The 22,837-nt window shown below is 39.1% G+C and overlaps 1 protein-coding gene across 4 annotated transcripts in view; it reads right to left on the bottom strand.

The window, feature by feature from the left end:
• Window positions 1–1,412: 1,412 nt before the first annotated feature.
• Tnks2 (tankyrase 2) overlaps window positions 1,413–22,837 on the bottom strand; it is a 56,089-nt gene continuing 34,664 nt past the window's right edge. For 2 of the 4 annotated variants that reach the window (XM_031390170.1, XM_031390173.1), the window contains 13 exons: window positions 22,273–22,438; window positions 20,705–20,924; window positions 19,255–19,364; window positions 18,202–18,390; window positions 15,084–15,336; window positions 14,126–14,208; window positions 12,267–12,387; window positions 10,001–10,098; window positions 8,835–8,909; window positions 7,239–7,344; window positions 5,650–5,836; window positions 4,590–4,746; window positions 1,687–3,856 (listed from right to left, as the gene is read on the bottom strand). In XM_031390170.1, coding sequence (XP_031246030.1) covers window positions 3,794–3,856; window positions 4,590–4,746; window positions 5,650–5,836; window positions 7,239–7,344; window positions 8,835–8,909; window positions 10,001–10,098; window positions 12,267–12,387; window positions 14,126–14,208; window positions 15,084–15,336; window positions 18,202–18,390; window positions 19,255–19,364; window positions 20,705–20,924; window positions 22,273–22,438 — 1,828 coding nt within the window. In that variant the 3' untranslated portion in view covers window positions 1,687–3,793. Of the gene's footprint in view, window positions 3,857–4,589; window positions 4,747–5,649; window positions 5,837–7,238; window positions 7,345–8,834; window positions 8,910–10,000; window positions 10,099–12,266; window positions 12,388–14,125; window positions 14,209–15,083; window positions 15,337–18,201; window positions 18,391–19,254; window positions 19,365–20,704; window positions 20,925–22,272; window positions 22,439–22,837 lie in introns of all 4 variants that reach the window. The other 2 variants (XM_031390171.1, XM_031390172.1) reach the window with 2 other exon arrangements.

Raw genomic sequence — 22,837 nt, 5'->3', positions numbered from 1 at the left:
GTGCACATCTGCATGTATTATGTGGAAGACTGCAATTCAAGAGTCGGTTTTTCCCTTCTACCACGTGGATCCCAGAGGTCAGCTTTTACTGTCATCCAGATGCTATTTTTTGTTTGTTTGGTTGGTTTTTGTTTCTGAGACAGGGTTTCTGTGTAGCCCTGGCTGTCCTGGGAACTCACTCTGTAGACCAGGCTGGCCTCGAACACAGAAATTTGCCTGCCTCTGCTTCCTAAGCGTTGAGATTAATGGCATGTGCCACTACACCCTGGCCAGATCCTGGTTCTTGAACTTTTCAAAGTTACTTCTTTTTGATTTTCAAGACATGGTTTCTCTGTGTCTTTCCTAGAACTTGCTTTGTAGACCAGACTAGGCTGCCCTTGAACTCTAGAGATCTACCTGCCTCTGCCTCCTGGATGCTTAGATTAAAAGTGTACACTACCACACCTGGCTCAAATTACAATTCCTAGTCTGCTGTAGATCAAAAATTTTATAAAAGAAACTTAAAGCCTATTAGCAGACCTCACTTTTGTGTAGACTGCTATATGGTATGCCGGCACCCAATTCTTGGGGCTCCCTGCACATCTATGGAAATGGTAACTCTGAGTAAGTGCCTAAATGGAGAAGATGCATAAAAGTAATAGAAGATGTTAACTACTTCAGGCCACAACCCACATAAGCCAGGAAACACAGGGTGCATACAGGGACTTGGTCGATAGTGGAAGGTAGTACTGCAGTCTGGACAGGACAGGAAATGTGGTGGTTGAATAGGAATGGCCCCTATCGACTCATGTGTTTGAATGCTTGGCCCATAGGGAATGGCATTATTAGGTGTAGCCTAGCTGGAGTAGGTGCTGCCTTGGAGGAAGTATGTCACGGTGGAGGCAGGCTTTCATGTCTCATATATGCTCAAGCCATGCCCAGTGGGACAGTCCCTCCTTGCTGCTTGCCTACTGTCATGATTCTCCTCATGATAATGGGCTAACCCTCTGAAACCATTAAGCTAGACCCAATTAAATGTGTTCCTTTATAAGAGTTGCTATGATCATATTGTTTCATCACAGCAACGAAACGGAGGTAAAGGCACAATCAAGAGAACTAATTGTTAAGAGCTTTGGGAAGTTTATTTGCATGTTTTCTTGCCTCAACCTGCAAACAATTGGATCACATCATACACGGGCATGCACTCTCAGCAAACAGCAAGCCATCACTTCAGGATCTTCTTAAAAGAAGCAGGAAGATAAAGCAGCGTATGCAGACTTCAGAGTGATACTTAGGGACACTGTACCATCACTCTCTTCTTAGGGAACACTGAGGACTAATTACACACAGGTCATTAGCATATGGAAATATAAAATACACTACCTTTTTTTCATTTTAGAGAAAAAAATATGACTAACTGGGATTTGGAAACGTATCAAGGATGTTTTTATGACATAGAAAACAAAAATATATTTCTCTTTATAAGTTAAGCAGACTGATTTTGATGAATTTTAAGAACTACCAAAGTCATACTGGATGGTATAGATGCCCAAATACATCTTACCTTCATCATGAAGCATCTGAGCAAGTATGGCCACAACATTCAACATCTTACATTTATGCTGCACCCTGTCACAATTAGACTCAAAACTACACTGTTCTCTTGCAATTACGATTTACTGTAATCTCAATGAATTACTACCATGCTACCCAGAGAACAAGTAAACAGTTTATTAAGAATTAAGTGAGGGCATGGAATGTGATACAAGTAGACACTCAGATGGGCAGAACACTACACACACACAAATTAAATTTCACTTCAAAAAAAAAAAATCACAAGGCAAAAGAAAAAGCAATTCCATCATTATAAAGTAAGGTATTTCATGCAAAGCACTCTAACCCACACCCCCAAACTCCCAGCTCCCAATAAACACTGCCATGCCAGCATACTGATCACAGTGGAAACACACAAGCAATGGGTTAGGAGGTAACACAGCTCATAACCACACCATGATTTTACATGAAAAACAATTCCAGATCCACAGAGTAACATAGGCCAAACTTTGAGAAGTACGTAAATATAAACCCTACTAATTAATTTCATTATCTTTTAACTATAAAACCCAGAAGCTTACAGAACCTGAAAATTTTATATAAAATTTGGCATACTCCTTTTATGTTCAAGAAATGATTTTAGGATCATATTTGTAGTTAGCACAGAGCTGTATAAAAGCATTTCTAGGTCAGGATTTGACCTCAATCCTTGACCACAATTCATATCTTAGGAACAACTCCAGACATACATTTCTCTTAATTCATAGGATGGGAAACTTAACTTTCAAGCAACACTATGTACAAGTTTCTATAAAGGACCAGGTAATTAAGAGACCAAATAAAATGTAAAACAAAGATAAAGTGGTACGGAGAGTGAAGAGGACATCCTCATTTACAAAAACTTAGGTGGATAAAAATCTCTCCTTGATTTCTGAGTATACTACCATGCAGTAAGGCAGGTCTCTGTGCAATGCAAGATGCTAAGTGTAAGGCTTACATTAAGGATACATTAGAGAATAGTAAAAATGGCCTTTCATGGAAAGTAATTTCTTCCACAGCTGCCATAGTAAACTTAAGCCTGTGACAGTGTTTTTCCAACTGGGCAGAATGCCTTGATAGAAGTAGGAAGCGCTGGGCTTGCCCATTCCAGAGGCTACCCACAGACACATACACTCACATCTGTAGTTTTAGATTGTGTTTACTCATGATAAATATACTGGCTATAAATATAACCATAAGATTAAGAAAAACTTAAAAAAAAACAAAAAAAAACAAAAAACTATCCACCTCCATTTTAGATTTAAGGTAATTAGATCTGATTGGGAAATTATCCATGATTGCCTTCCCCATGTCCAAAATATAACTTCCACTTACAGTTCATGATCAGAGCACTAAGTGTTCAGAAGCTAGGGCTTAGCATCTTCAAAACTTGGAGGGATCTCTGCTCTGAGGTTGAGAATATCAGAGACCTCTCTAAAGCAAGACCCAAAGTTTAAGGCCATTGAAGAGCTTCTCTAGCCACAAGTTCCCCCATTACTTCACACCAGAGCTCTCTGGAATGTGTGCCTTGTAGACAAAAAGGCATCACCAATTAAATTCCAAGAGTATTCATAAAATTGTTAAATGAGAAAGATTTCTATTGCTAGAGAAATGCTTCTATCAGCAAATTAAATTTGTTAAGTCAATGTTTCCCCACTAACTCTCTATTAGCAACCGAGCAGCCTCTGGAATCAAATGTAGCAATCACTCAGGCGAGGACAGATGAAACACAGATGAGCAACACATATGAAAATACTCTGTAAACCGCTGCAGCTCTAGAACAGTTTATAGTACAAAGCAATGTAAATAAATATTGGGCTAGTACAAAAGCTCTTATTTACATTTTACAAATGAAATTGTATTCAGTGTAAATGCTGTGTTTTAAAGAACACAGTACTGATTAGTAAAATGAGTTCTGTTGAGGGATTACCATTTTTGTTAGAATCAATGCACGACGTATAAAAGATTCAAGTTAACTGTTTATAATTTAGGACAGACAAACCCAGTTGACCTGGAATGGCATCTGTTAAAGTGCTGAGAACAAGAGACACTCAGAAACGCTGTACACTGTTAAAGCTTCATCAAGTCACAATGTTAGGCTTCTTTCACAGTTTATCATTTTTGCCACAGGCCTGTAGTCAGGATCAATTTTTTTCCTGCCAAGGAGTGAAACTTAAGAGGCCATCAGCTGCTTCAGGACATTACACTTGGGGAACTGGTTTCAGCCATCAACCATACCTTCAGGCCTTACAATCTGGTAAGTGATTAGATATTCAGGATAAGCCTGGGAAAGAAAGATCAGTTCAAATGTTAGCAAGTGTGTTTTATTCCATGTCAAGATGCCCTTGAATAAGCATTCTTCCCTTGAGTCCTGTACACCCCAACCACCTGGGGATATTTCTCTAACTCTTCCTGGATCGACTCCCACCCTTCAAGTTCTATTCGAACCCTCATCAGCAGGTAGGTCTAGGGTGAGATTTAAATATACGTTTGTCTGTTGTCAGTAACCACCTAGTTTGACTTAGAATACTCATTTACACTGGTTTTTTATTAGGTCTTTGTCAATTACTGCAGGAAAAAAAATTACACATTATTGTTAAATTTTACAGAAAAAAAAGAAAAAGATTCAGTATTGATTGAAAAATTGAATAGGTTAGGTATCATTGGTTCTTTTCCGATTTTGAAATTTTTTAAAAAATGATTTATTTACTTTTTTAGCTTATGTGCATTGGCATTTACCCTACATATATGTCTGTATGAGGGTGTCAGATCCCCTAGGACTGGAGTTACAGATAGCTGTGAGCTGCACATGGGTGCTGGGAATTAAACCTGGGTAATTTAGAAGTATACCCAGTGTTGTAGACCAACTTTGAAAATCTTATGACAAACATTTTATTTTTAAACTTTTAAGCCTGAAGTTGCCCCCACCCCCGACCTACCCAAATTCAGTTAAGGCAACATGTCCTGCCCATGTAAGAGCCACGCACTGACAAGACAAACAAATGTAAGTGAATTACCTGTTCTCCTCTGTAAATAACATATTCAGCTAATGCTAGGCCATTTACACTGGGCCGGCCAGTGACCGAGTGATGGCCGGGAGGAGAATGTGCCATTTTCATTGCGCTGAACTGCAGGAAAGACTTTCCTAAGGTCACCCGACAAAAGAGCAGCTGCCTAAAACATAAAAAGAAATTCTGACCCTGAAAACAGATTGGACACAGAAACCCACAACAGCAAAGCTCTAGGTTAGTAACAGATTTCTAGACAACTAAATAAGTATTGTATTCCAACAATAGCTTAGGGGAAGTATGAGAATACTGCTCATTACTAACAATCTCAACCACAGAAGACAAGTAAAATTTAAGTATTCAAGTTATAGATTTTGAAACGCTGTAGCCTCCTAAATAGTACGGATTTGTAGCTAAAAACAGAAATGGTAGTAATTCATACCCAGGACTTCCTAATAAGCCTAAACTTAGTGGGAAAATAACGGCAGTAAGGATAACAAGTTGGGCACAGTGAATCCTAGCACCCAGGACGCCAAGGCAGAGAATTACTTTGGGTTTGAGGCTAGCTTGTGTGACACCCTGAGTTCTAGGACAGCCTAGGATTGTGTGTTTCACCCCCGCACACCATGTTTGTGATGGGAGAGACAGACAGACAGAGACAAGCTAAAGAGGAAGAGTGCTGGGGTAAAAGGCGTGCCCACCATGTCTGGCTGCTGTCTCCTGCTGCAGAGGTTTAGGTGTGCTGTCTAGGATCCCTTTAGCGTCCTACAGGCCCCACCTCTTCTGTCAGCACAGCCAGGCAGTGGTCATGCACTATCTTCCTGCCTCTCCTTAGCATTCTTTATGGAGAACCAAGTATTCAAAAGGAAGTTGAATTAAACAAGTACTCAGACTCAGGCTGGCCCATTCAGATCCTTTGGTAAACATTAGCTACCATTGTAATGTGTGAGGAGACAAAGGTTAATCTCCATCCTTCAAGTTGTGAGGTATGCCTTGCCCTCCATGTTTCTCAAATATGTATTAGTTCTGATATAATTATTACCAAAACAAGTAATAAACAACCTCTCACCTGTGACAAATGTAACACGATCTGTCTTTGTGAATTGGACATCCAGTGCCACCTCCAATTCCATACACATACTGATTGCTTTTGGAAGAGTTCTCAGCAAAATAAATTCCAGCTCCAAACATGCCACCTATGTATGCATGCCGTTCATCAAAGCCCTTATGGATAATTGCATTCACAAAAGGAGACCCTGAAATATAAACATGGGCAACAACAATTCAAAAAAACAAAACTAAAGCTTCTAAGTTAACTTTTCTAAGGAACTAGGATTAAACACAAGGCTTTGTGACATCAGTCAAGCTCTGAGCCACACACCCAGCCCCAGATGCTAAATTCTTTTTGTTTTTGAGTCAGACTCTCTACACATAGCCTTGGCTGTCTTGGGACTATGCAAAATAGATAGGCCTGGACCTCACAGAATCACCTCTGGCCCCCTGGATGTTAAATGCTTGAACAAGAACCACTGCCAGAAAAAACTGTGTAGCTTGCCATTGTTTTTAGACAGGATTTCTCTGTGTAGCCCCGGCTATCCTTAAACTCACAGATCTGCCTGCCTCTGTCTTTTCAGTGATGGGATTAAATGCATGCGCTACCACCAATTGGTTACCATTTTTTAATTAAAAAACTTATGCATAATTCTGTATGTCTGTGTGGTATGTGCATAGAAGTGCAGGTGTTGGAAACCTAACTGCAGTCTTCTACAACAGTATTTCCTCTTTTTTTTTTTTTTTTTTTTTTTTTTTTTTTTTTTTTTTTTTGGCCAAATCATCTCTGCAGATCCTAACTTGCTATTTTTAGAGCTAAGAATTCCTTATGTTGATTAATGATTCCAATAGGATGTTGGTTCAGATGCCAAAGGATAGACTCACTTAGAAAAATGACAGATTATTCGAAATTCTAATGAAAAAGTTATCCCACTTCAGAGTCAAATACATAAAAGCCAGGACCAATGGCCTCACAGTTCTCTGCACACAGGGAGGTAAAGACCCCAGGTCTGGCAACCATGCTTGAGCTCTGTGTGCCTTCCCTAAATAGGCACAAGTACCCAAGCAGCCTGCCATGCTCTTCCTCTTCCCCTTGAGCCTCTTCTCTTCTATCATCTGCTATAGACGATTCCAAGGGCAAACAGTGCCCCTCTCCTGTCCTTGCTAAGAGAGGCTTAGCCAAAACTGCACCGAAATCTCAGAAGCAGTGTAGGGAGTGTGTGGGGAGTATGAAGAAGCCGTGCACGGAGTGTGTAGGGAGTATGAAGAAGCAGTGCACGGAGTGTGTGGGGAGTATGAAGAAGCAGTGCACGGAGTGTGTGGAGAGTAGGAAGTGCGCCACCATCTCAGAACTTACTTCTTTCCTCCCATCATAGATTTTGGGGATGCAACTCAGGTCATTAGGTTCTTGTGGAAAGACTTTTACCAAACTGAGTCATTTTACTGGCCACCAACAGGGTAATCTTAATTTATAAAAATGTTTGTTATAACATATTAACACAAAAGAAACTGAGGATATGAACACAAATGTAAAAGTTACAAAAATGTTATCTTTATTAAGAGGACATAAACTACACTCTTACAGAGGGGGCAGTGTGAAAAACGTACCATGAAATAACATCCTTTCATTTGCATGGTTGTGGTTTTCTTCAGAAACTTCTTTTCTGCGGTGTGTATACCTTTCCCACAATTTCTTGTTACAAACCTTCTGAATCTATAAAACCCAGAAAAGTTAAATAATGCCTTTTATCTTACCAAAAAACCAAAAAATATCACACAACTGGAAATAGAACCAACTCCCATACGTTGTCCTTAGACCTCCACATATATGTGGCTGTGTACATACAATTTGTGTCTGTATGAGTTCATAAACAGAACATTTTCTTTTCCCAAAGAGAAAGACTACATGCACCAGGAAGGGGCCACGAATATTTGAAAGTTGCATGAAATACTTCAATTTTAAAATTACTTTAAATAGGAAGTTAAATAAAAGTTACTAAGTCATTATTAAAATACCTCAGCCATGCTAAATTTTGTAGAAGCATGAGACAGCACAGCACCCTGTTCTCCTGACTATCCAACTCAAAATACCATAAACATGATTAGAAACAATCACCACCACACATTCTTCTTTCTTACTACTCTCTTTTCCTTCCAGTACCCACTCTTGTCTGGAGAAAGATGAAAACTGGTCTCATCTGGAGTATCATTATGGTCAAAATGGACATTTCTAGTGCTAAGTGCTACAGCCCCCTGGTGGTCCCTAAGAGGACGCATGAGAGTTTCAGTATTGGTTCAAACAAACAAAAAACCCCCACAAAATGACTCAAAATATGGATAACAGATGTAATCAAGAACCATAGCTGGTATAAACCGACCTTTATTTATGTATAAAATGTAACAAAAATAAAGCTAGCTATTCTAGCATACACATAAAATCATTAAATATTGTACTGAAATGGACTCTTTCCATATTGAACATAGGGATTTAGAAATCTGTTTCTCCATTTTACACTGTGACCCCCCCCTTGTCTGAACAATGTGATGGTAGTAGATATGACCACAGCACACTAGGTAAGCTTTAGGGTTCATTAACCTAAAGGTACATCTACTTCACAGTATACTGACACTGTTCAATAATTTTTATTTATTCTTTTGCTTTTTTTTTTGAGACAGGATTTCTCTGTGTAGCCCTGGCTGTCCTGGAACTCACTCTGTAGACCAGGCTCCGGCTTTTCTTTTTTTCTTTTCTTTTTGATATAGAGTTTCTTTGTGTAGCTCTGGCTGTCCTGGAACTTGCTCTATAGACCAGGCTGTGCCTGAACCCAGAAATCTGCCTGCCTCTGCATCCTCACTGTTGTGATTAAAACGCATGAGCTAACATGTCTAACCTAAAAGTAGATGAATCTTTAAAAGGTGGGCATATTGATCCATGACTCTGATCTTAGCTGATCCATGACTCTGATCTTAGCCCCAGGACTAGGAAGGTTGAGGCAAAAGACATGTAGACAGTGAGATTTTGCCCCCAAAATGAAAAGTTTTTGAGAATATAAATTTGAGGACAGTATTCCCTCCACAATCTCTGAAGCCATGTCAGAAAACTACTGTTCTAGACATCTCTATGTTTTTTATCAACCGTATTTAAGACTTTGGGCTGTGGAAATAACAGACTTGTTTGGACAGCTCCTTCCGGTCATCTGTTACCTTGAGAATATTGTATCTGTTGAAGATGCCACCTGCGTGACCTCCATCCCTGTGCTCTCGAACGGTACTCTGCATCTGATGGAAAGTAATTTAAAACATTCATGTTTTGTTTTAAATTCATTTGATACTATTTCTGAGAATTCAAGGTGAGTTTTAATATATTTCTTGAAAGGACATAATTCTATAAACTCAGTGTACCATCTTTTTTCTTCTTTTGAGACAGGATTCTTCTGTGTTGCCTGGGCTATCCTGAAACTTGCTCTGTAGACCAGGCTGACCCTGAACTCACAGATCTACCCACCTGCCTCTGCCTCTTGAATACTGGGGTTACCATGAGTATATATTTAGAGATATTTATAGTTTATAGCTGAAAATATGTTTATAACTGAAAAGTTACATGATATAAACTACTATGAAAGAGAATGTAAAATATGTTAAACACAAAAGCAAAACAATGATTCAGTTGTGCTAATATTAGCCTAACAAAAAACATGTATTTTCTTGGGATTATGAATTTAAGAAATAAATCTTACTCAATTTTGTATCTGTGCTTATTTAATTCATACAGATAAGGCACATGTACATCGAAGTATAAAATGTAAGGTGTGTATAGCTGGGTGTAATGGTGTGCAACAAAAAAACCACTGAGAAGGCAGAGGCAGGTGGATCGCTGTGTTCCAGGCCAACATGGTCTACAGAGTGAATTCCATGACAGCCAGAGCAACATAGTGAGTGAGACTTTGTTTCATTAAAATCGCAAAAAAAGGGTTTGGGAGCAAGGGGCTGGTTTAGGAGGGTACTCTTCAAAGATTTCAGTGGATTAAAGAATTCTTAGGAAAGAAAGAATAAAATTTCTCATATAAATATTATCTAAATGTTGAGTCCTGCCTGAGATTCCTCAGGTTATAGTTGCCTTTTAGAGGGAATGAACACTATCATATTTTCAACCTCCTTTCCAACAGAATTCTGGTTCAGTATGAACTGAAATAGCAATTTAAGTACCTAAATAAGGTTAACTGAGAGCCGCATTATAAATACTTTCAAATTTTCAAGGTGGAGAAAAGACATTTTAAAAAACAAAACGCATGTCCATATAGATGTGCAAAATTCTAGGAAACAGCAAGTGAGTCAATCACAGCGTGGCTAGATCCATCTTATGAACATACCTCTTCTTCCACAGACTGGAATTCTTTATCATCAGGAGACAGATCTATGAGAATTGTTCCACTACCAGAGTTGTTAAGAGTTAAATATGGATTAAGACCTATAAAATAAAATTTACAAGTAAAAAAAACCTGCCAATAAATCAGCTCCCCCGATTCTTAACTTCATGATTTAGATTTATAGAAATGCAAAAGTGCAGACAATTCAGGCACACACATCACCCAACTTTCCTCAGGGTTACACAGGACTCTAACAGATACAATTGTCAGAACTTATTAACTAACATAGGCTTCATATGGACTGTGCCAGTTTTTCCTACCAATGCCCTTTCTCTATCAGGATCAAACTCATGACATTCAGACTACTAGTATATGTGCCTGTGTACACAGAAACCAGAGGGTATCATCAGATCCCTCAGAGTTGAGTTAGAAGCAATCACTCAGCTTTTTATTGTTATATGGGTTGTGATATCTGAATTCTGGTTATCATAAATGTGCAACAAGTACTCATAAACACCAAGTCATTTGCAACTCTCCCCTCTACACACTAATTTTTTTAAGGATCCTTTTAAAAATTATTTATTTGTTTGTTTATAAGTACAGTGTAGCTGTCCTTAGACACACCAGAAGAGAGTATCAGATCCCATTACTTATGGTTGTGAGCCACCATGTGGTTGCCGGGAATTGCAGTTAGAACCTCTGGAAGAACAGTCAGTGCTCTTAACCCCTGAGCCGTCTCTCCAGCCTGAGATTCATTTTATTTTATGTGTACTCTTGTCTGCATGTTTGTGTATGTACCACGTGAAGCCCTTCAGAGGCCAGAAAAGGACACCCTGAAACTGGAAATACAGAGTTGTAAACAGCCATGTGGGTACTGGGACCCGAACCAAGGTCTTCTGTTGTTCCCGAGTATCTGACACCCTCTTCTGGCTTTCTCTGGTATTGAATGCGGGTGGTGTTCACACATACATACAAAATATTTTTATTTAATATAATAACCTTCAGTATGATCTAGTTTTCTGCAAATGTCATAATTTCATTTACAACAGCTGACTAGAATTCCACCGTTTGTGTGTGTGTGTGTGTGTGTGTGTGTATGTATGTATGTATGTACACACACATTCTGGCTATTCACCTGTTGATGGACATATAAGCTGGCTCCATATTTCTTGCAAATTGTGTAGCTATAAATATGGATATGCAGTTCTCTGTAGTGTCTAGGTATGGGTTCCTTTAGTTATATACCCAGTGGTGGTCATGCTGAATTATAATGGTCTTTAGTTTTACTGATGTACATACTGGCTGCACTAGTTTACATCCCTATGAGTGCTCTATCAGCATTATGGCAAATCACCATTTCTGTTTAATAATGAATGTGATTTTGACTCCTAAAGTAATTCACAATTTTTACCTAACTCTGGTTCACACAAGTGAAAACATCTGTTGAGTGAATGTAATTTGCATTTTACTTTAGCTAAACGTCATAAAACATTCTTTTTTAGGACTTTCACCTGTGCTGTTGTAAATTCAGCTATGGAAAACATTACTTTATCTTACGGACTGTCTACCACTTAATCACTCCTAGCGTGTGAATATGAGAGACACCTATGCTCCAGATCATTTAAAATCAGAACACTTGGGAGCTGGAGAGATGGCTCAGCGGTTAAGAGCATTGACTGCTCTTCCAGAGGTCCTGAGTTCAATTCCCAGCAACCACGTGGTGGCTCACAACCATCGGTAATGGGGATCTGATGCTCTCTTCCGGTGTGTGTCTGAAGACAGCTACAGTATACTCATAGAAATAAAATAAATAAATATATTAAAAAAAAATCAGAATACTTTAGAACTAGGCTAACGTTTACTTATATCTTCCCATTTTCCAAGAGCTAAAATTTCTGCATAAGCCGAGAAACCTTACTTTGGGTCATATAATTAACATTAGTAGTGTCGGGAAGTATTTTTTTGTTTTTTTTTTTTTTTTTTTTTTTTCAAGACAGGTTTTCTCTGTAGCCCTGGCTGTCCTTGAACTCAGAAATCTGCCTGCCTCTGCCTCTGCCTCCCAAGTGCTGGGATTAAAGGAGTGCGCCACCATGGCCTGGCAGGAAGTTTTAAGTATTAGCAAGGCCTCATTATGTTCAAACCTCTACTAGTACCCTTCCTCTGTGTACTAGTAGAGTACTATTAAAAAAGCGTCTCACAGACTTCTACAGTATTATACTGAGGGCTGCCTTTATATAAACAAACTCAACCAGTTATTAAAATGAAGCACCTTGTTGTCCAGAGATCAGTCTTTCAACCCCTTTAATTAGCTTGTGCCGATGTCCGTAAGCATTGATTCCAATCTCTTTCAGCTCCTTGTGGCCCATCTCAACTAGTACATCCAAGGTAATCTTATAAAAAAAAAAATGAAACTACTCAGAATACTTGTTCATTTGGTAGACATTCATATTTGATAGTCTCAAAATATTCATGTTTATTTCACACTATTTTCTTTTAAGATATATTTTATTATATGAAAGTTTGTCTGTCTGTGCATATATTATCCTTCAGCCAAAAGAGGGCATCACAACCCCCCCCCCCCGGCATTACAGAAGGCCACTGTTACACACCATGTGGGTGCTGGCAGTCACACCCTATGCTACCTCACCAGCCCCATTTCCTATTATTTTAAATAGCCTTTATAGAAAACAAGTCATTTATGAAACTCAAAAAGTTGGAACAAAATAAGTTGAGTTACAAATGTCCTTTTAAACTCATCTTTCCACTGTACTTTCCATCGTTCCTCATCTAACCTTTACACAGCATCTTGTAGTTCCTCCAGGACCTCTGCAGCATTGTTCAAACTCTTTATCTTAATTATTTCAGCTTCATGAAATTGAATTTTTTTTTTTTTTGGTTTTTCGAGACAGGGTTTCTCTGTATAGCCCTGGCTGTCCTGGAACTCACTGTGTAGACCAGGCTAGCCTCGAACTCAGAAATCCGCCTGCCTCTGCCTCCCAAGTGCTGGGATTAAAGGCGTGAGCCACCACCGCCCGGCGAAATTGAAATAATTAATCCTGTTTCATTTATACATCTATAAAGTCATTCCTAATAGTGTCCAGTTAAGAGTAATCTTCTCCTTTCTTAAGCTTTACTAAAATCTTTGTAAGACTGTAATGTCCTGTGCTTCTCTTCTACCTCCCTAACTTGATCGCAGGTTATGCAGGTTCAAGCTTACAGAACTCATATTCTGTGAACAATCAGGACAGCAATGGCAACAATGTGGGGGTAGTGAGACAGTAGGAGCACTGCTCTGTCAGAGAGGACTGGGGTTTGGCTTCCAGTACCCACATGGTGGCTTTCAACCATTCATAACTCTAGTTCTGGGCTGGAGAGATGGCTCAGTGGTTAAGAGCACAACCACATGGTGGCTCACAACCATCCGTAACAAGATCTGATGCCCTCTTCTGGTGTGTCTGAAGACAGCTAAAGTGTACTTACATATAATAAATAAATAAATAAATCCTTAAAACAAAACAAAACAAAACAACAACAAAAAACCCTCTAGTTCTAAGGGATCTGACATCCTCTCTGACCTTCACGGGCACCAGGCATGCATGTGGTATGCATTCATGCAGGCAAAACACTTATACACATGGAGTAAGTTTTAGAAAGAATAAATACATGTATTCTAATGGAATACTTTAAACTGGGGCTACCCAGAAAAGCTCAAATATATGGCTGTCACATTCCTATTCCTGTCCATATTCCATATTAGGTAGTATATGTGTCCATACTCCACATATCCTATTCCATAGTAGGTAGCAAAGGACTGAACCAGGAACCATGGGTGCTCTATTTCTACATATTAGTCAATTTTTAGATAATGAGCTAAGTGAGACTCCAAGGTCAAGTCATATCAGGAAGTGACTGATTTCCAGTTTCTTAATTCTCAGAGCTGTAGTGGACAGAACACCACTACACAGTACACATAGCTAGCACCAGGAAGCTAAGGGTTCAGTGCCCTGAACATAAACATAAAAGACACCCTACAAAAAAGTTCCAATAGCTTAAAGGTTTAATTATTTTTAAGCATTTTCTAGATCTTTTTATTAAACATAAACCAAAAAAGAGAATTCACTTACTCACCTGTTCTCGCTCAAATATATCCATTAAGTGTTCAAGTCCAAGGTTCCTTATGAACTGAGTTATACTAAAATCTATTCCTGAATCTGGGAGGAATAAAATGTCACATCAGAACATTGTACAGCAACACTCTAAATATAAAAGATGTACAATGCTACAGCACAGCAAAGGTACTAACAGCCACTTATGTAATACTAAAAGCTAGCAAGAATCCTACAAACTATGCAGCCCTGGCTAGTCTGGAACTCGACGTCTGCCATGTTGGCCTCAAATTCAGAAATCCACATGTTCAGCTTTAACAGTTAACTGGCCGTGGGCTTTCTCAAGTTTAAATATTTCTTGTTTTGTTTTCATTTAGAAATTGACTTTTAGCCTCATCTTTAAAAATGAATCTTTCCAGATCAAGTCTTTCAAATTTATGAAAAAAAGTTTTACGATGTTGAATAGAGTACAAAGAATGTGACAGGTAAAGGGTGACATCTAAAGAATGGGTCAGGGCTAGTAAGATGGCTGGGTGGGTAAGGCACTTTCTGCGCAAGCCTGGCAGCCTGAGTTAAATCTCTGGGTAGGACAGTCAGAGATACACACATAGAAACTCTGTCTCAAAAAAAATTAAACAGGGGCTGGTGAGATGGCTCAGTGGGTAAGAGCACTGACTGCTCTTCTGAAGGTCCTGAGTTTGGATCCCGGTAACCACATGGTGGCTCATAACCATCTGTAATGAGATCTGACACCCTCTTCTGGTAATGGGTCATGCCTTTAATCCCAGCACTTGGGCAGTAGAAACAGGTAGATTTCAAGGCCAGCCTGGTCTACAGAGTGATTTCCAAGACAGCCAGGGCTATATAGAGAAACCTTGTCTCAAAAAAACCAAAAAGATTTAAAAGGACAATTCCCTACCACTCTAAACAATAAACATGGAGCTACAATGTGAGATACAGTTATTTATAAAAACTCTCACCCTCTTTTCTTTCCAAACCAGTAGCACCTTCTGTTGTACTTGAACTAACTACCGAAGACAGTTCAGTGAAACTCCCAGATAAGTTGTCGAGACTGCTGGCTGCAGACAGGCTGGGTGGACTGGACGGACCTGAAGACAGGGCATCTGCAGTGGCTCCGGGGCTCCTCACAGCACTGAGCACCTGAGGTTTACAGCATGCAGGCAGAGCAGAGGGGGGCATGGCTGCTGTCAAGAGCGCGCTGACATCATCTGCCTAGGACACAGTACAAGGAGATGAAATCTGTCATAAACATGGCTCATAATAAGATGCATAAAACCTAGCAAATTCATACCAGGTCTATTACCATTCAACACGGAGAAGTACTAGAAAATCTTAAAAGTGAAACAAACAGACTGATATCCAGCTAGCTAAATTATCACTAAATAGAAAACACAATTCAGAACACCCTTTCCAGATCACATGTCATTAAACAAAGAAACTGCTGAATGTTGCCAAATATGAGGAACAAAATGCCAATTCTGAGATCACGACTGAAAGCCATTGAAATTAATTATAGAACTACTAATGTAAAAAGTAAGAGCTTTCAGCCCAATTATAATTAACTCTTGACATTACAACTCAGTCTATACAGGATATAAACAGACCCGTTTGTATTTTTTTTTAGAAAACAGTGATTTATTACTCAAAATGGAGAAAGCCTTGTTTCTTTTTTGTAAAGATAATTTTAATCAAACTGCTAGGATGAAAAAGTCTCTAAATTCAGTGTTATATCCACTTCACTGATCGCATGCCAATTATTTACAATGCTCAAATAAGGAACTAAGTAATGGGCTAGAGATGTCTTAGTAGAAAGGCAGCTACCACTGCCTGATGGCCTGAGTTTAATCCCTGGTACCCACAGGCGTAAAGAGAACAGACCCCTACAGTTACCCTCTGACATCTATAGGCATACTGAACACATTCCAGCCTCCCATCTTCAATAAAAAAATAATATATTAAAAAGAAGCTAAGTAATCCCTAACAGGGGTGTTTCTGGGTTATTCATTTAGTGTCCACCCCCTATCTTTCTCCTCCTCCTTAATTTGTACATCTTTTGACCCTTACAGTTTGTGGATAGTATTTGCTGTCCTATAAAAAAGACAATTTATTGAACACATTTTGATGTGTGAAGTTATTTAAAGGCTTTAGATGTTATTACAATGCTTTCTTCTCTAATTAACCAGATATATCTTATCCCTTATAAATGTTGCTTCTAAACTTTAGAGGCTAGGCAACTAGAAAGACTGCAACTTTAAAAGTGGTGAAGGTTGGAGCAGTAGGTCATGCTTATTTCACTTTAAAGCTCATGCATGTTTTCACTCTCTCAAAATCATCTTTAAAATTTTATTCTGTGGGTATATGCATGATTTGTGTGTGTGTGCAAGTGTGCAAATCAGTGCACGTGGAGGTTCAAGGAGGCTTAGGTGTCTGATGCTCACTTTGAGTTCTTTTGAGATGGTCTTGTCTTCACTGTGATACAGGCTAGCTGGCTCCTGGGTTCCCAGAGGATGCCTATCTCTGCCTCCTTCTCCCACATACACTCATACTATACATCCAGAATTTACATGGGTTCTAGGAATTCAACCTCAGAACAAGTGCTTTACTCAGTGGTCCATTTCCTCAGGCCCTGTGCATGTTGTCCACAGCTATCTTTATCTTCCTTGCCACTGATTCTATTATCAGATGAATCAATGTTTGGGAGAAGTAAATTCTATCTGCTTATTTCTAAACCAGCTTGGAATTAAAGAGACATTTCCAGGAAACCCTCATGCAAATATGGTATGGTTAGTCTGCCTAGAAACATCGCTTTACCTGAATGCAGACAAACTAAATCAGTTTCATCTCTCTCCACAGAACACACTATCTTTTCCAACTCAAAATGTTTCTGGCAGGATGTAGTGGCACATGACTGTAATCTCAGCACACTCAGGAAGCAGGCAAGAGATGCATGCAAAGGGCTGGAGATGGTTCAAGTAGTTAGGAATAAATACTTTTCTTCCAGAGGACTCAGATTTGGTTTCCAGGAAGCACACATCAACTGGTTTATAACCTCCTGCAAGTGTAACTCCAGTTACAGAATATCTGATACTCTCTGGTCTCTGCTGGCACCAGTATGCAAGTGGTGCACATAAACACACACACACACACACACACACACACACACACACACACACACACACACACACACAAGCGTGCACATAAAAATAAATAAATCTTAGGAAAAAAAAATGGGTATGAGACTCCAGGTCAGCCTTATAAACAAGTTCCACGCCAGCCAGGACTTCCTAAGATCTTGTCTCATAGATCCAGGGAGAACAAAACTTTGCCTCCTTTCACTTTACTGCTCTGGTTAATGAGCTCAGTGGCAGAGACAAGAAAGCACCCCTGTTCCAGTGATTGACACAGATTTGGGAGCTACAAAGGAGGCTCTTTTATAAGCAGTCATGGAAAAAGAATAACCTACAGTTTATTTTACAAACCTTAAAATAATTTTAAGCATTAATTTTATTTATTTCGTGTGCATGTATGTGTATAGGTGCATGTGTGCCAAGATGCGCGTGTACAGGTCAGAAGACAACTAACTTGTGGGAGGCAGGCAGTTCTCTCTATCAGGTGGGTCCAGGAATTGAACTCAGGCCTGTTAGGCTTAGCAGCAAGCGCTTTTACCAGCTGAGCCATCTACCAGGCTCTCACACAGCTCTTGCAGGGTAAGCAACAACAGTGGGGAGAAGTAGTGAGGAAGGAGAGTCTCTGCTAGCAGCAGGCTTTGCAACTACACTAAGGCAATGAATGCACTTAACTGGGGGCGTTGATAAGACCTTCAGCCTAGAATATCTTGCATTGTAACAGCATTTACAGAGGACCTGGGCCTGCTGTTTTCCAACTATTCTTCGTTTTCCCATATCCAAAGTACTTACTTATTATATAATAACTGATTAATAACTGCATCATCTATATATTACAATACCAAACAATTCCTAAACTTAAATTTGGGCTAAACCATATTCATATTCACTATGCAGACACTTTATACATGTCATGTGAACTTTCTGATTTTTCAAAGAGCCCATCACTTACTGAAACTAAATCTAAAGGTGTTTGTCCTTCTTGATTTTTAAGAGTAGGATCAGCTCCATGGGCCAACAATAAAGCACAAAGCTGTGTCCGTCCCTTTTGGGCTGCTTCATGTAACGGTGTGAAAGCCCATTTGTCCGTGGCATTGACACACGCATTGTACTTTATCAGTAAAGCTGCTACGTCTACATGCTGTAAAAGAAAATATTCCTGTTACAGGTGGAAATATTTTATGGAACTTTACTTCTTAAGAAACTGGTTCTGGCCGGGCAGTGGTGGCGCACGCCTTTAATCCTAGCACTTGGGAGGCAGAGACAGGCCGATTTCTGAGTTTGAGGCCAGCCTGGACTACAAGAGTGAGTTCCAGGACAGCCAGGGCCACACAGAGAAACCCTGTCTTGAAAAACCAAGGGAAAAAAGAAAAAAAGAAACTGGTTCTGAGCTGGGCAGGCACTCAGGAGGCAGAGACAGGCATATATCTGAGTTCAAGGCCAGCTAGGGCTATGTAGAGGTCTCAATCAAACAAAAGAAAACAAAACAAACCTGGCTCTGTACCTACTCTTCTTTTCAAATGTATTCTGGAAATGAAAAGGAAAGCTATTTCTTCTCAGCACTGGAATTTATGGCTACTTGCTTCAAAATTACAGTTCAGTATCCCAGTATACAACTCAATGATTTCTAACTAATTCTTGTAGTATAACTGGTGAATATCAATCTACAAACTAGCAGTCTTTCTCAGTTACTCAAACAAGACCACCGACAATGGCCAATGCTGATCACAATCTTCAGAGTTGTTGGAAATCAATAACAAAATTATTTGAATCTCTAAAGGTTCCTATGAAACCCATGGATTTTCTGACAAACACACGCACACACACACACACAGACACACACCCTAGTATTTCATCAAATAAGAGACAGGTGCCAAGGATAATGAAAGACGGAAATATATTGCCATGTCACACAAAATGCTTATACAGATTAAGAACTAAAACATCTATGTTGTATGTCTTATCAAGTTCCACGTGAACTGTGTGACATCCACTTTGAACTTACTCCATATGATGCTGCATTATGTAAAGGAATGAGTCCTCCTTTGTCCTGGGCATTCACATCAGCTCCATGTTGCAACAAATACTCAGCAACTTCCAAATTATTATAACCAGCTAATGCAGGGGGAAAAAGGTAACATCACTTTCACTTATAAATGTAGAAAAATCACATATCACCCACATACCTAAATGTTTATAAATAGATATTAGTAAATTTTATGTAAATCTGAAGTTATTAGTATTTTATCTTCTGGAAAAAAAACTTCCACTGGACTAAAATGTTAGAAGTTTCTGTTGTTATTAGCCATGGTTTTGGAGACCTACCAAATTACAGAAAGATTTGTCTATCTTTCCATTTAAAATTTTCCTTCTAAAGGGCTTGTCTTCATGGTTGTTACATATGACATGCTAAATTCAAGTGTATGATCCAAGGGTCAAAAATCACAGGCACCCAATCATCTATGTGTAAACAGGAAGCATCCTTTCTTAGGAGGTTGTAGAGACAAGTGTCAGCCTGAAGAGTCTCGCTGTGTTAGGAGAGTAAGCTTAGCATTGCTAAACAAAAGAATAAGCTTACTGCTTTGGAAGCACGACCCAATCTATTAGTGTCAGTCAGCTCAGCAAGCTCTCTTACGGAAAACTAGCTCTGACACACATAATCATACAGAGAAAGTAAAATTTTAATTTCTCTAATATAAAAATAATGATGAAGGATTTAAACATTGAAATTGTCACAAGGCAAAGTATTTGTGTGTGTATATATGGATGAGCCACAGAAGTGAAAGGTAAATAGTGTTTCTCCCCCTAATGCTCTTCACTTTTGTTTGTTTGTTTTTAAGACACATCTTCCCTGTGCAGTTCTAGTAAATTTGAAAGATGCTGGGATCAAAGGCATGCCACTCTTACCACCCCCAACTGCTCTTACAAAATAATCAGTACTACAGCTAATGGCTTAATGCGTGAACATACATACTACGACAGAATACAGTTGACAGATAATTTGACTTGTATCTTTCAATTTTTTTTTTCTTTTTTCTTTTTGGTGTTTTGAGACAGGGTTTCTCTGTGTAGCCTTGGCTGCCCTGGAACTCACTCTGTAGACCAGGCTGGCCTTGAACTCAGAAATCCGCCTGCCTCTGCCTCCTAAGTGCTGGGATTAAAGGCATGCACCACTGCCGCCCGGCTGCATCTTTCATATTTACTTAGAGGAAATATTTTAAACAAGAGTAAAAATAAATTATAGGCCTGCTAAAATGTCTCAGTGGGTAAATGTACCCGCTACTAAGCCTGACAACCTGAATTTGATCCCTGGAACCCCATAATGGAAAGAACAGACTCTAGCAAGCTGTTTTCTGACTCCAGACCCCATACCACAACCCACCAAAAAAGTAAATAAAGTAAAAATAAAAATGATCTTAGATGTCATCATCTTAAATCTAGTTTCCCTTATTTACCTGCCAAATGTAAAGGTGTAGAATGTCGCCCTTGGGTATCACGGCAATTTACATTATCAGGTGAGGACAGTTTCTTCACTCTGGCTAGACAACCCTTCTTGGCAGCATCCAGCAAAGCTGCATCACCTCTAAGGAGATCTTGAATATCTGTATCTCCATCCTTAACAAGATCCAGAGGAGTATTGCCATCTCTGTTTTTCTTTGTAGGGTCTGCACCATGCTAGGATGAGAAAAAAGGGGGAGGAGGGACGGCAGGAAGTGTTTTGTCAATGCTCAAGTCAAAAATTGCTCGTTATTAATGCTTAAATACCATAGTCACCCACAACATATTAGTAAGTATCTAAGAACAAAAGCTACAGTGAAAGTTTTCAATTAGACAATTTTAAATTTAATCATTATTATTTTAGATAGTCTCATGTATCCCAGATTGGTCTGAAATTTGCTCTATGGTTGAAGATGACCTTCACCCATTGATCTTCTTGGCTGTACCTCCTACACAATGGTTTATGTGGTGCTGGGAATATATCCTAGGGCCTTGTGAATGCTAGACAGTGCATGCTCTACCAACTCAGTTACAACTGAAGCCCCCACATTATAATTTTATGAGACCACTGACAAATATGTCCATACAATGCAGTTACAATTTTCCTTCTTTAAAAAACAGGAGGAATGGCTGGAGGGATGGCTCAGCGGTTAAAAGCACTGACTGCTCTTCCAGAAGTCCTGAGTTTGGTTCCCAGCAACCACGTGGTAGCTCACAACCACTGTAATGGGGATCTGATGCCCTCTTCTGGTGTGTCTGAAGACAGTGACAGTGTACTCACATACATGAAATAAATAAATCTTAAAAAAACAAACAAAAAAACAGGATCTTAACTGTGCAGCCTTGGCTAGCCTCTTGGAAACTCACCCACTCTGTGGACCAAGCTGGACTTGAACTCACAGAGACCTACTTACCTCTGCCTCCCAGGTGCTGGGTTTTAATGTGTGAACCACCACATGTAGCTCCATTTTTCCTTTTTACAAATATTGTATTATGAATCTGTGCTATAATATTTTACAGCAAAGTATCTACTAGACCAGCACCATCACTTTTATAGAAGGTTAAACAAATTGAGTTTATAAACCACACAATAAACCTCAAGTAATTTGAGGTTAGATTACTAAACAGGGAAGTTGGACAGCAACTAGAACTATCACACAATTGGTGGCTATATAAATAAACCCCATGCTGATAAACATACATATAGATTAAACTGTAAAAACGTTTATGGTATTCTCCTTTGAAATCTAGTTTTAGTATTAGAAAACTTTTTTTTTCTTTTTTCTTTTTTGATTTTTCGAGATAGGGTTTCTTTGTATAGTTCTGGCTGTCCTCGAACTCAGAAGTCCTCCTGCCTCTGCCTCCCAGGTGCTGGAATTAAAGGCGTGCACCACCACCACCACCAGGCTAGAAAACGTTTTTTTTTCCTACTTTCCTTGGTTTAAGACTCATATTACTGTAACCTGAAAGACAATCTGAGTACTTATAGGCAATTGCACTGTCCATAGCAAGTACTTAAGCATACCTGGAGCAGAAGTTTGCATATTTCATATTTTCCTTTTGCTGCAGCTTCATGTAAAGGTGTGAACTTCCACAAGTCAGCTACATTAACTACTGCTCCATGCTTGACAAGAAGTTCTGCAACTTCATAGTGTCCATAAGAACATGCATTGTGCAAAGGAACAAGACCTCTGAAAAGTTAAAGAAGTGGTTTAATCTCAGTAATTATACCAACCAAAGACATTTATTTCTTGAACTGCCCAAGAGAGTATTCTGGTCAAACTCTATAAAACTTATGTCTATGGAAAGTAGGAGACTTTTTGGGGGGAAGAATTTCAGTATGTCTTATATACAGAGACTATGATAAACATTCACACATAGATTTAACATAGACTTAAAATACACATCTAGCACCATGTATTTTAAAAAAAGTAATTTCAAAATAAACAAAAAATTTAGCATATCTTCAATGAACACCGGAAACTTTATTAATCAGTATGAAAATCACAAAAATCAGGCAGCGGTGGTGCGCGCCTTTAATCCCAGCACTTGGGAGGCAGAGGCAGGAGGATTTCTGAGTTCAAGGCCAG

This window comes from Mastomys coucha, unplaced genomic scaffold (assembly GCF_008632895.1).
Source record: "Mastomys coucha isolate ucsf_1 unplaced genomic scaffold, UCSF_Mcou_1 pScaffold21, whole genome shotgun sequence".
Lineage (NCBI taxonomy): Eukaryota > Metazoa > Chordata > Mammalia > Rodentia > Muridae > Mastomys > Mastomys coucha.
The sequence above is the reverse complement of the archived record's forward strand: the minus strand, read 5'-3'. Positions and strand labels throughout refer to the sequence as shown.